We start from the raw sequence: 14,069 nt of genomic DNA on the forward strand, positions 1-14,069 counted from the left end.
AATAATACTCTTTCCCTTCATCATTTAATTCAAAGCCTTCCTTTATTTGGAAACTCTTAAAATAAGCAGTCATACGATTAACACACACACACACACACACACACACACAGAGCGGCGCGCCCCCTCGCCGGCGGCCGGGCGCAGCTGTCCGCGCCTCCCCCGCGCCCCGCCGCCCGCATTCCAACTCTCTGAGGTCACGGGCGGCCGCCGCCTCCCCGGATCCGTCCTCCCGCCCGGCCCAGGGGGAGGGACGCCCGCCCGGCCTGGCCGCCCCACTGCCCCGGCTGCGCGCCCCGTGTCCGTCCGTCCGTCCGCCGCCCGCCTGCCCCCGGCCGGACCCCGCTCCGGGCCCTTCCCCTCGCCGTCGCCCGACTCTGCCCAGGGGAATGGTCTGCGCGCCGCGTTTTGGGAGACAGGAAGTGAGGCATGCGAACCCCATGAGCGCGCCGCGGCGCGGGCGGGCGTGCAGGGGCCGCGCGGAGGGGCCCGGGGAGGCGGGCCGCTGAGCAGGCGCGCGGCCCCGAGGATGCGGGAGCAGGTGAGGGCGCGGGGCGCGGCCGGCGGGAGGGGGCGGGCGCCGGGGAGCGCGCCGGACAGCCTCGGGGAGTGGGGTCGCGGCCACCGGACCCCGGGGCAGGAGCGTAACAAAGAGAGAAGCCTTCCTTCTGCAGGTTTGCTGGACTCTCCTGGATGGGTTCTAAAGGGGGTCTCGAACTTGTGATTGCCGCAGCTTGCACCTGGAATGGGGTTGTACCTCTCGGAATATCGAAGTGTGAAGGTTGCCAGGTGGCTCTGGCGAGGAGGAGGGGAGGGAAGGAGTGTTTGGCAACGCGTTGTTTTTGCTTTTGCAGTACAGCGTGTTTACTCTGGAAAAAAGAATTCTTGGGTCTGCAAATTCCGACTTGTGATTTCTGCAAATCCTGATTAGATTGGCCGTGCTTGGCATGCTTGTCCTATTTTCTTTTTTCGCTGAGAAAGCCTTATAATAATAGCGTGTGCTCACAAACACATTCAAAACATTCGTGTCTCCAACTGACAACTGGTGCTGTATGCCTAACAGTTAATGACAGATTTTTTTTTTTTTAAGTTTGGGATATGCCTGTTATGTTACTCTTGAAAGACTGAAAGATGGATGTCTTTTTTTTTTTTTTTTTTTTTTTTTTTTTGCTTGTCTGTAGGGCTTTTAATTCTAGCGGAGCTATGCATAGGTTTGATTTAGTGCCATAGCTATTCCGTTTTCCTGTTAGTGATCACTTTATGTTTTAAAGCAACCTGTTCACATGTGGTGAGGATCTTAGCAGCAGAGTCTGGGAACTGGACAGGATCCACAGTTACAGTGTATTTGAGAAACATTTGGAACAGGAAGGGGAGAGGAAAAGTGGAAATTCACAAATAGCTTTTGTGAATTTAAGATCTGGTTTCTTTGCAGAGAAGGTAAGTTATCTCCTAGGCTTTTCCTCTAAGAGCAATCTATGAATTACCTGTTGAGTGGTTCAGTTACAATCCCAGACTCTCATCTACGTCATTGCATATTGTTTTACACCTGACAGAGACTTCCCTCAAAGCATCTTGGTTTTTAATATCCAGGCATTCATAACTTTATACAATTATTTGCTAGCATATCCTGTGTGAAACTAAAAATTAAGATACGTGAACATGGATACATTTGTGACAGGCGGACTGTTACTTAACATGGTTGCATATAAATAAGCAAAGACCAAGCCATTGTTTTGGGTCTTTCTGGGAGGGGGCGGTGGGGGGCAGCTGCCCCTGGTCCAGACAGACACCAGTTCCATTATAACAGCCACCGAAATTAAGAGAAAATGATGCCTTTACCCTATTCCTGGGGCTGCAACGCATTTCAAACCTCAGGGAAATTGCAAGTTTTACCCTGAGTTCGCCTATTGAGAAGTTAAGGTAATAATCAAGTTGTAAAGTGTAGTATCTTTTGCCTTTAAGGGCGTAGTTGTTTCTTTGTAGTGAAGAAAATGCCATTTTTTTTGGAGTGGCCCATGCTACATTTAGCCTTCTATGTATACATGCAGGATCTCATCTCTTCCTGTACACCACTTAATTGGCCTGTTTCCAGGCAGTTTTTTAGTCAAATGCTTAAGGTTTCTTGATTAAAAACTTTTTTTTTTTTTTTTTTTTTTGCTTCCCTTAGTGACTAACCACTGCAGGTGGAGAACATCATCTGTTTCTCGTCTTATTTCTCTCTGTCGCCCATCGGGCTTCTATTATGCTTTACCTGCCCTCAGCGCTGGGCCAAGGCTGTTCATTACCACAGGGCTTTAAGTAGATGCAGATTATTTATTTATTTGTTTCTGTTCTTGTCCTTACGCCCTCCTTTTCCCTCAGGCCTTCTCCATCTCTTCCCTTCCTCCTTCCCACCCTTCTCCTGGCTTTATCTTCTAGGCTACTTGGGGATAACCAGAATTTAGACAAAACACAAAACAGAAAGGCAGGGTCGGGTGCTTCTGAGAGCTGCGGCTGTGCATGTAATTATAGCATGCTCGTAATCTCCTTAAGGACAGCGACACGGCTTGGATTTCTCCAGAGGCTCGTTACGCTGTCTTGTCCTCGGACACGCAGCACGCCGCTGAGGAATGGCATCTCAAAGGTTGGCAAAGCCGAGGGGAGCTGGGTCCTAGCTCAGGCCCGCCAGGAGAGCAGGACACGGCTGAGGGCTGGGCGATTCCGCCAGGAGGAAGCGGCTCGCTCTCCGAGGCCTTGGGCTCTGTGTGTCCCAGGCTGGGGGTGGCCAGAAAAACGAAGCCGTTGATTGTTTTGGCAAAGTTTGGCAAGTTTGGGAGAACTGTTCCATCCGCAACTTGGAGCGAAGCCTTCTCGCCCAGTCGCTGTCACGTGCCCCTCGCCCCAGAGGTTCCACAGGTGGGGGCTGCAGACGGTGTTAGGAGCGACCTTGGGGGCGGTGCAGTGGCCCCCACACCTGATGGCAAACAGGATTCTCCTGCCTCGCTCCACCACCTGTGGGGCTCCAGGTGGCTCCGCGCTGAAAACTGTTCCCTCCTGGAGCCGAGGGGAGGGTCCAGCCGGATCACCTCCGTCCGGAAACGCGGTCGCGCGGCCGAGAGTTCCGAGGTTGCGCGTTGGCCTGGCAACGCGGTGTGCGTTTCCAGCGGGGAGCGGTGCGGGCTCGGTGGCTTCCTCACCCCCACGCCCCCCGATCTAACCCCACGATGGGGTGTAGGGCCTCGCTGGCCTGTGGGTCTAGGGGAGGGCCCATCGCCTCTGTAGACGCCCCGGCTCAAGTCTCCCAGAAACCCACGTGGTTCCCACAAGAGTTTTCCCACAGGGTCTTTTTGTGACTTTGTTCACGCATAAGTTGGATGAGGTGAAGGCTGATCAGCCGGGAAATATGATTTTGCCTATAGGTGTTGAATGCTTAAACGCCTGTAAACCTCCCAGCCACCTGTTGTTAACCCTCCCTTCTAGGTTCAGAGATAATGTGCCTTAATGGACGGAAACATGGGCTGCCCCTTTAGGAGGTGGTCTTTCTTTGTTTTATCCAGGAGCTTTGGGGAGCCCCACAGAGTGACCTGGGGGTGGAGGGTGTCTCCCATCGTCCTGCTGCCCACGATCTCGCTCAGCCTGGCTTCTCTGAGGGGTGGAGTCCGGCGTGGCGCCCCACCATCGCCCCCCAGGATAAATGCCCTCTTTGCCTTCCTGATCCCCTGAGAGCCCAGCCCGGGGTGGGGTCCTGAGTTCTCAAGACCAAGAGCTTCGATTGTGACCCCGCGTTCCTCTCTCCTCAGCCCAGGCGCGGATGCCCCCATTTCTCGGCCTTGGGACACTGGGACTCGGTTGCTTGTTAATGGCGGCAGCGGCGGCCGGGTGAGTGGCCGGGGACAGGGCAGCGTTGGTGTGGTCAGCCCGGCTGGCCCCAAGAGGAGCCCGACGTCGCTACACGGCCGGCTTTGGTGGCCTGTGTTTCCCTGCTCGTGCCTACGCTGTGGAAGGGAGAAGATGCCGCTGCCGTTTGGACTCAAGTTGAAACGCACCCGGCGCTACACGGTGTCCAGCAAGAGCTGCCTGGTGGCCCGGATCCAGCTGCTTAACAATGAGTTCGTGGAGTTCACGCTGTCCGTGGAGAGCACCGGCCAGGAGAGCCTGGAAGCGGTGGCCCAGAGACTGGAGCTGCGCGAGGTAAGCTGTAGGCCCCTCTGGTCAGATCTGATGCCTTCCCTTGAGGCTCACCCATTGTGGGGCTCCCAGCGTGGCCGACCTGCCATGTCTGAGCTGAGCCCTCAGGCCCTCGAACATGTGTGTGTCCCCCTGAAATGCAGTCTGGAGTGTGCTCAGAGTGCATGTTGACTTATCCGAATTCTTGTAGATCTGTATCCCCAAAGGGGTCATTTGGAATTTTCCGGGTCCATCCGTTGGCTCCTCCGTGGACTGTCTGTCTTGCATGGGTCAGGCCTGGCCAGGATGTGGGAGTGCCTACTTGCCTTGGATGTCCCATCTCTTCACTGATTCTTTGGTCAGGTGGGGCAGGTTATTTGCTGTCTCTGAGCCCTGGGCATAACAGGGCCGCCCACTTCTTGGAGTGGCCGTGGGAGTTGAAGCGCATGCGACGCTCAAGTGTTAGTAATTGGGCTGCTGTGGTTATCACAGGGAGGCCTCTCATCTAGTCGGTAGGAAGCCGTGGCATCCTCACCTGGCTAGCCATGAAAAACCTTGTGCTTGTGGGGCCTGGGAAGGAAGGCCTTTCATTCACCCGAGGACCCTCCCTGGTTCTGGGGTAAGTGAAAGGAAGGGAAACTGGTTTTTCCACTTCCATTCCCATGGTCTATCCCAGACTGGAAAACCTTGTGTGGATACTGTAGTTCATAAACAGGAGTAGATAAACTTTGCCCCTTGTCTAAAAAAAAAAAAAAATCCTGTGATTTCTCCTGATTGAAGCCCTCAGGGTTTCGTTCTCTGTACCTGGAGTTCTCTGATAACAGGACAATGGAGATGATACAAGCTGTGACAGGGGAGGTGGTCACAGGGAGGGTCAGCCCAGGGAGAGTGGCATAGGGCCCAGAACCTAAGAAGGCCAGGGTTTGTGTGTGTGTGTGTGTGTGTGTGTGTGTGTGTGTGTAGGGGGCCCATCGCGGACTGGGAAGGACCCTTCCTACAAAGGGGGATGCAGTAGGTGTGCTGGAAGCTGAGACGGGAGGGAAGGAGGGTGTTGCAGGGCCCACACAGTGCCGGGCTTTCTGAAGGACCTGGGCTCACCCTGGGTTGTTTTTCAACACAGGTGTGGACTCTCTGGGGGATGGTTGGGTGATAAGGAGCTGCAGGGTGACTGGGCCCCTCTGGATCTGGCTGGGGCTGCGGAGTGGGTGGGTTCTGGAAGCTTGGGAAGCTTAGCGGAGGCGGGGGGGGGGGGCAACCTGGTGGATACCCAGGCTTGCAGGATGTGGTGGGGGCTGACACGCGGTAAGGAGGCAGAGCAGAGCAGCTTTGGAGATGCTCAGCAAGCCAGAGGTCATGGGAGGGGTGAGGTTGGGAGATCTGGGGGCAGAGGCAGTGAGGGCAGGGGTGGAGTTCAGCGGGGCAGGAAAGGAAGGAGGCTGAATGTTGCCCTCGCCCTATTTTGGCCTTTGCCGACAACTTTAGAGAGTGGGTTTTGTGCACAGAGTGGCGGGCGTGGAATGTGCTTGGTGGATGCAGGTTGGACCAGCCTTCCAGCATCACTTTGTTGGTCAGCATGTCTGGAGAGGTTGCTCCCTCACATTAGAAGTTTGGTAACTGATGTGTCATCCACAAGCAACTAAATACAGCTGTGAGGGAGTGTGATATGCCTGATTTTGTTTTTATTTTTTAATTTTTTAAAGATTTACTTAGTTTTACTGCAAAGTCAGATGTGCAAAGAAGAGAGACAGAGAGGAAGATATTCCGTTTGATGGTTCACTGCTCAAACAGCCGCAACAGCTGGTGCTGAGCCAGTCCGAAGCCGGGAACCAGGAACTGCTTGCAGGTCTCCCACGTGGGTGCGGGGTCCCAAGGCATTGGGCCATCCTCAACTGCTTTCCCAGGCCACAAGCAGGGAGCTGGATGGGAAGTAGAGCAGCCGGCATTAGAACCAGCGCCCATATGGGATCCTGGTGCGTTCAAGGTGAGGACTTTAGCTGCTAGGCCACAGTGCCAGGCCCCGTTTTCCTTTTAAAATTTTGATTTTATGTATTTATCTGAAAGGGACAAACAGCAGGAGATCTCCCAGTCCGTCTCCCATCCACCACATTCACTCCTTCAGTGCTTGCAGTAGCTGGGCTGAGTCCGGAAATTGAGAATTCAGTGTGAGTCTCCGTCTGGGAGTCAGGGCTCACCTGCTTGACCCATCAGCTGCTGCCTCCCAGGGCATGCAGTAGCACAAAGCTGGCATTGGGAGCAGAGCCAAGACTTGAACTCAAGCATTCTGTCCTAAGCTGCGTCTTCTCCAAGAACCAAAAAGCTGCTGTTTAACAGGATGGGAAGCTTTGTGAAGGAGCGGGCAGGGTCGCCTGGTCAGGAGCTGCCCCTGGAGAGACTGTGCCACAATTTCCAACTTAACAACAGTGTCGCTTAGAGTGTTTGGCATACTTCTTTGAAAGTTCTCAAGCCACTCTGTCGTGTGTAAACAGATGGCTCCAGTGCCAGGCCTAATCTTAACCAAGTGACTGTTCAGAAATAATCCCAGTGGGGTAGCACCTGTTCCTAGTTGGTGTAAATACAGCATGTGTGTGATTCGCACCAAGCAGTGGCCCTGTGCTGCGCCCTTGCACTCTGCTCTCATGAAGTGAACTTGGAGTTCCCGTAGCAGGTGGGGTTGGCTCAGAGGCTGTTCTGATGTCCAGTGGAACTCAGCAGGGAAAGTCTCTCCTTGCTTTATTGTGTATGTGACAGCCATGTGGACTGCACACTATCATTCTCATGCTATACCAGGGTTCAGCTTTTTTAGGGCTAAATTAAGAAAGCAAAGCCTTTAAAAAGATTCATATTTAATTTAGCTAACTTAGTGTGGTACATTTTTTTCTAAATTCCTTATTTAAAATACAGAAAATCACATTAAAAATAGGAAAGCAAATTATTCCTGCAGGCAGATATTACAGTTCATTGCAGCCAAGGCCTTCTGGAGCTGTTGAAATTCTCTGTAAGGAATGTCAGGGCAACTAGAAAACATTCTGATTTTGAAAACCTGTTCTGAAGGTTTGAAGGAGATGGTGAGACAAGAAGGTGTCAGCTGGGTGTGGCCAACCTGCCTCGGCCAGTATCACCCCGATGGTACCTGGAATCCAGAGTTTAGCAGTCGCGGTCAAGTTTGAAGACCTGGGTCATTCAAGCTCTTGGAGGAGGATTTGTGAACCCAGGAGGCACATTTAGTCATCACCGTGAGCCGTATGTTCACCCTCTGGCCAGGTCCTAAGCTCCTGGGCAGGCAGGCTGACCACCTGGGAACCAGAGCAGGCCAGAAGTGACTTGGTGAGGTGTGGCCCTGGAAGAGAGAGATTTTGCAGAAGGAGTTCTGTGCCCCCTCCAGGACCTGACTGCTTGCTTGGGGTCTTGGAATGTCCCTTCTCCAGCCCCCACTGTCTGGTGGGGAGGAGTGTGCTTCCCTGGGCTCTGCGGGAGAGAGTGCTCCCTCCTGGTGGCTCAGGACTTGGCGCCTCCTGAGGCTAGTGGGCAGCCTGGTGCAGCGGAGGTGTCCGTCTTTGTGACTTTTGGGACTGCTGTGCCCACGCTGTGGCGACAGGTTAGTTTCTCTTGGGATGAACTCTGTTCTTTTGTAAATCTCATTGCTTCTTCCATTTCCCCGAGAAAAATGCTTGCTTGTTCACTGAGCGGTAAGCTTAGTGGGCGCTGGACTTACACACTTCTGATGCATTACTCAGCTGTGACAATGTTAGCATGTCATCGTAATTGACTGGTCACATTTGAACTGTTGTTTCAGTGCCACCCAAAAAACTGAATTGTTGAATGTCATTGCCTTTGCCTTCAAAAGCAAACTTGGGGGGAGGGGGTGGAAGAAGTTGGGGGCGGAGGAACCTGGTGCTGTGGCAGAGTTGGTTCAGCAACTGCCTCCGGTGGGAGCCGTATCTCATATGGGTTCTAGTTTGAGTTCTGGCTGCTCCACTTCAGATCTAACTCTCTGCTAGTGTTCCTGGGAAAGCAGTGGAGGATGGCCCAAGTGCTTGGGATGCTGCATCCACATGGGAGACCTGTATGGAACACCTGGCCTGGTCCAGCTCCAGGCATTGCAGCTATTAGAGGGGTGAATCAGTGAAAGAAGAGCCTTCTATCTTTCCTTCTTCCTGTCTGTAACCCTGCCTTTCCAATATAAATCTTTCTTAAAAAAATTTAATTTTAGGAAAAATAAGCCGCAGGGTTTTTGTTTCTACCCATTAGGCTCAACCTGATACCTAGGAGCTAGAAAGAGGTTTATGAATTTTGATTTAAGGTTCTAATTTTTGGGCCTAGCGCAATAGCATAGCGACTAAAGTCCTCACCTGGAGTGCGCCGGGATCCCATATGGGTGCCGGTTCTAATCCCGGCTGCCCTGCTTCCCATCCATCTCCATGCTTGTGGCCTGGGAAAGCAGTCGAGGACGGCCCAAAGCCATGTGGGAGACCTGGAAGAGACTCCTGGCTTCGAATTGGCTCAGCTCCAGCTGTTGCAGCTGCTTGGGGAGTGCACCGTTGGATGGAAGACTTTCTCTGTCTCTTCTCGTCTCTGTGTCTGCCTTTCCAATAAAAATAATAATAAATCTTAAAAAAAATTCTAATTTTTTTGGTTTGGGGTATATATCTTTTACAGGAATCTTTGTTTAATGATTCATTGTTTTTGAGCTATTTATTTATTTGAAAGCAAAGTTACCGAGAAAAAGATTTCTCATTCACTGATTCACTTCCCAACTGGCCATGATATGCTGGGCCACTCCAGGCCAAAGCCAGGAACCAGAAACACCATCTGGGTCTCTTCTGTGGGTGGTAGCAGGGGGCCAGGTACTTGGGCCATCTTCCGCTGCTTCCCCAGGCCATTAGCAGGGAACTGGATGGCAGGTGGAGCAGGTGGGCCTCAAACCTGTATGCTTATGGAGGTTGGAGCTGTAGGCAACAGCTTTACTGCTATGCCACAATATTGACCCTCCCCCCCCTTTTTGGGGGGCTGTGAAAACAGGTGTGAAAGTGCCTTTTCCCTTTGGTCCCAATTTCTTCTCCAATTTGGAGCTTGTTCTGACACTGTGAAGGAATTACCCGGTTCCCTGCTAGGATTGCCGTGTCCAGGAAGTTACTTTAGCAGACAGTTTGGAATCTCCTGCGATTCTGCTCTCGGAGCCTTTGGAGGATGTGGGCTCTTTCTGTTGCTGTTAGGCAAGGGGGTGTGTTGGAATAGAGGAATCAGGTGGATAACACAAGCCATTCCGTTCAAGTACAACTTTAGAAAGTGTTCCTGGCCAACCGCGTGTTTTATTTGAAATTAGTGTCTTAGGTATTTCAAATATCCACTGACCTTATCTTGACTGTTATCTGAGTAGACCTCAAGAATTTCATATGCATTTCCTTCTGTACGAGCTGTTTTTCACTTGGATTCTAAAAATAGTCGAACTGCGTGTGAGGGAACAGGCTCACACCTGCGAGCTTCGGCACCTTTGGAGTTGAGTTAGTATCACTCAGGAGTTAGGCCCTCAGACAGGTAGGACTGAGGTAGAGGCAAGGAATTCTTTCAGTATTTTCAGTTGGGGTTGTTGCATGAGGAAGCCCTTTCCAAGTTCAAAGCCTTCTATCAATACTCAAGGGCTTTCCTTGTTTTGGTTTTTGGTGAGTGAGTGAACCAGCGGATGGAAGTTCTTTTTCTCTGTTTCTCCTTTCTGTAAATCTGCCTTTCCAATAAAAATAAACAAATCTTTAAAAAAGTTAGCTGTATCAATAAGTATGGGAATTACATATAACAAACAGAGGTATTGAACATTTAAACATTTCGTTACAAAATTTGGACACAGAAAGGAAGTAAGTAGCTTAATTTATAATGAGCTGTTTTTCTTTTCTTTTTTCTTTTCTTTTCTTTTCTGTTCTTTTCTTTTCTCTCTCCTTCCTTCCTTCCTTCCTTCTTATTTAATGGGGAAAGCACATTTACAGGAAGCAGAACAGAGAGAAAGAGCTTCCATTTGCTGGTTCACTCCCCAAATGACTGCAACGGCCAGAACTGAGCTGATCCAAAGCCAGAAGCTTCCTCCGGGTCTCCCACTTGGTTGCCATCCTCCACTGCTTTCCCAGGGAGCTGGATGGGAAGTGTAGTAGCTGGGTCAGGAACCGCTGTGTATATAGGGATGCTGTGCTTAGAGGTGGAGGATTAGCCAGTTGAGCCATTGTGCTGGCTTTCAAGTGAATTGCTTAATTTTTTTTTTTTTTTTTTTTTTTTTACTTTAGAATCAGAGTTAGAGAGAGAGAATGTCTTCCGTTCGCTGCTTCATTTCCTAAGTGGTTGCAATGGTCAGAGCTGGCCTGACCGAAACCTGGGAGCTAGGAGCTTCTTCCAGGTCTCCCACATGGGTATAGGGGTCCAAGGCCTTTCCAAGCTGCATTAGTGGGAAGCTGAACCGACACCCTTATGGGATGCCAGTGCCACAGAGGATTAGCTTGCTATGCCATCACTTCCCAATTCCTAACAAATTTAAGGGCTGAGTTCAGCACTGGGTCTACTCAGACACGTGGTGCCCTTAAACGTCTTTTCCATCAGTTGGCCACTGTAGAGTAGTCCCACGACCATGAGGAGATAAGCCTGGATTTGCTCACATTGTGAATGTGGGGGAACTGATGTTGTTTTGGGGGTGCTCTACATTCTGCCCTGGTCCTTGGGGTGTGGTTTCAGATTCCATCCCCTAGAATGCAAGAAGCTCTCGGTTGGGTGAATGAACGTAACTGGGCTGGACGTAAACTTGCTTGGTCTCCTCTGGCCAGCGCTGTGAGTTAGGCATTGTCTTTTCCGTTTGGAAATGAGGAAACCGAGGATATGAGCAGTTCAACAGATTGGCTCTGGATCTTTAAGCTAGAAAGGCCACGAGTCAAGATTGAAGTTCTTCTGTAGCAGACCTAAGCTTTGACTTAAGGAACATGCCCCCCCCTCCCCCTTTTCTCCTTTTAGAACTTGAGCAGTCACAGTCAGAGAACACTTACTCTCTGATTGATTCTCCAAGTGCCCACAGTGGTCAAGACTGGGGCAGGCTTGGAGGCAGGAGCTGGGCACTCAGGCCCCATTTCCTACATGGGTCGTAGGAAACATTTGAGCCATTTGCACTGCCTGTTGGGGTCTGTGTTAGCCCCAGCTGAACTCGGTGGTTGAGGGGTAGATCAGAGGAATGCAGTTATGGGATATGGGCAGGTCTCTTAACTGCGTCCCCCCCATTTGGTTTTCTGAGCAATTTGTTCATAAACCAATGCCATTTAGATTTCTTCTGTCTTGGAAAAGATTGTCTGGCAAACGACCAGGCACAATTGAAATTTTTGCTTACAATGCTAATTTCCCTAGAAGAACGTGTGTATATCCCCAGTCCAGGATGACCATTTGCAACAGGAGGTGGCAATGTCCCTTTTCTCTTGAATGTGTGCCACTTTGGGTAGTAAATCACTCTGAGGAGATCCCTAAGAGATGTTTGGGTTTATAAATAGGACAGTGTAATTGTGTTATTTTGAGTCAACTTTTAACTGAGCAGGCCAGGAAAACACGCAGGCAGTCACATGGTGCGTGGCAGAAGCTCATTTCTCTTTATGCATCTGAAAACAACTGGTCTTGGCTCAGTCATGATGCAGTGGATGTCTCAAATGTTGGCAAACTAATTTTGATGTCCACTGCCAGTTTCAGCCGATTGAACCTTGCTTGCTCTGTTAAGTTCAACTGCAGCTGGCTAAGTGGGGTTTTGGAGGCCACAGAGACTGTTGATGCCAGATCGAGTGCCTGGGCATTACCTGTGGGTCCCAAGAGAGCCAGCTCCACTCCCCTGGGTTGCTGCTGCTGTTTGGTTGTTGTTTTTTTTTTTTTAATTGGAAAGTCAGATATACAGAGAGGAGGAGAGATGGTGAGAAAGATCTTCTGTCCGATGATTCACTCCCCAAGTGAGTCCAACCGCCGATGCTATGCCGATCCAAAGCCAGGAACCAGGAACCTCTTCCGGGTCTCCCACGCAGGTGCAGATTCCCAAGGCTTTGGGCCATCCTCAACTGCTTTCCCAGGCCACAAGCAGGGAGCTGGATGGGAAGTGGAGCTGCCGGGATTAGAACCAGCACCCATATGGGATCCTGGCGTGTTCAAGGTGAGGACTTTAGCCACTAGGCCATCACGCCGGGCCCCGTTGTTTGGTTGGTTTGTTTGCTTTCATATACATTGTGGTTTTGGATGTGATCAGGAGAACAGTTATTTTGGGGTTACTCACCCTGTACAGGACATTGAACCAGATGCTTTCTACAGTTGTTTGATTTGGCCCTGAGTGGAGCAGATTTCAAAGGGCATCTCACCAGCCCTGATGGAGTCAACGTGTGATGGGCAGTGCCCAAAGAATATGGATTAGTTGGAAACAGTTTTTTAGTATAAAGATATTTTTTCTTTTTTTAAGGTTGATTTATGTTTTTATTGGAAAGGCAGATTTACAGAAAGAAGGAAACGCAGAGCGGGAAAGATCTTCCATGTAAGGAGTTATTCCAATATCCCTCCCTGGACCCCGCGCCATTCCTTCTTCCTCACAGCTCATGAAGTTCGCGCCGGTCCAGCCATCCACCAATCAGATGTAACCTGGCATTCCACCTGCGAATTCCAGCCCCCTCCCCAACTCCGCCCACTTGCCAATCGTCCCTAGGCATTCACCTGCAGGTGCCAACCCTCTGGGGCCTGCCCCCAATCCCTCCCAAACCCCGCCCCCTACACCTGGCAGACAAAAGGCTCCCCCCCCAGGTGCGGCTCGCTCTCTGGTCTCTCTTATCCCTCCCTCTCTGGTCTCTCTGGCCTCTCCTCCTCTCTCTTCTTTCTTTCTCTTCTCTCCCCTTCTTTCCTGATCTTCACCACCTCTACCCTGTTCCTGCCCCGTTGGAATAAACCTCCTAGGATACCTCGTTGCGTCTGGTGTGTTTTAGCTCACGGTAAAGAACCAGGTTGCGGGAATTAGCTGCGCGTAATAATATAATAATATCGTAATAGCCTATGAACTAGAACTCTCGCAATCTTTTTAAATAACTAACATTCCATCCATTGGTTCACTGCCCAATTGGCCAGAGCTGAGCCACTCTGAAGCCAGGAGCTTCTTCCAGGTCTCCCACATGGGTACAGGGTCCCAAGGACTGGGGCCATCCTCTGCTGCTTTCCTAGGCCATATGCAGTTAGCCAGATGGGAAAGTAGAGCAGCTGGGACATGAACTGGTGCTCACATGGGATGCTGGCATTGAAGGTGGAGATTAACCTGTTGAGCCATGGTGCTGTCCTCACAATTTTTTATTTAAAATTATTTTTATTTGAAGTACAGGGAGAAAGGGGTAGAGAGGGAGGGAGGGAGAGACCAACAGACTTTCTATCTGGTGTTCACTCGTCAAATGCATGCAATACCTGAGCTTGGCCAGGCGGAAACAGATCCTGGAATGCGGTCTGGGGCTGGCCTGTAAGTGGCAGGGACCCATCTTCATGAGCCATCACCTGCTGTTCCCCAAGGTGCGCATTTAGCAGGAAGCTGAAATCGGAAACCGACGGGAGACTCCAACACCCGCATGCCTACCCCGAGTTCTAAGCAAATATTTTAACGCTGTGTTAAATGCCAACCCCACGGAAAATATTTAGAGGAGTACATGTCTGACTTGCCCTTACGGCTAGCACATCTGAAGTCAGATTTATGTTTGAGTGGGGACCTAAGGAAAGAACACTTAAACTTAGACATTATAGTATAGTGACAGAAGGAGAAGCAGGTTGAATCCTGTCAGATCTAGCTAGGATTGTTGTGTCATTGTGAAAGGCAGACCTGGCTGTGCTCTGGTGCACCAGGGCTGGCCAGAGCTGCTCGTGGGTGACAGCCCCCAGCTAGGATTGTTGTGTCATTGTGAAAGGCAGAC

General features: G+C 50.9%; 1 protein-coding gene across 2 annotated transcripts in view; it reads left to right on the forward strand.

Annotated features, from left to right (window-relative positions):
- The first annotated feature begins 224 nt into the window (after positions 1-224).
- Positions 225-14,069, forward strand: part of PTPN21 (protein tyrosine phosphatase non-receptor type 21) — a 57,699-nt gene continuing 43,854 nt past the window's right edge. Inside the window, exons 1-2 of one of the 2 annotated variants that reach the window (XM_058655346.1) lie at positions 225-538; positions 3,777-4,167. In XM_058655346.1, the coding sequence (XP_058511329.1) occupies positions 3,988-4,167 (180 nt within the window). In that variant the 5' untranslated portion in view covers positions 225-538; positions 3,777-3,987. Of the gene's footprint in view, positions 672-3,776; positions 4,168-14,069 lie in introns of both variants that reach the window. The other variant, XM_058655347.1, reaches the window with a different exon arrangement.

The sequence above is a fragment of the Ochotona princeps genome, chromosome 26 (genome assembly GCF_030435755.1).
Source record: "Ochotona princeps isolate mOchPri1 chromosome 26, mOchPri1.hap1, whole genome shotgun sequence".
Taxonomy (NCBI): domain Eukaryota; kingdom Metazoa; phylum Chordata; class Mammalia; order Lagomorpha; family Ochotonidae; genus Ochotona; species Ochotona princeps.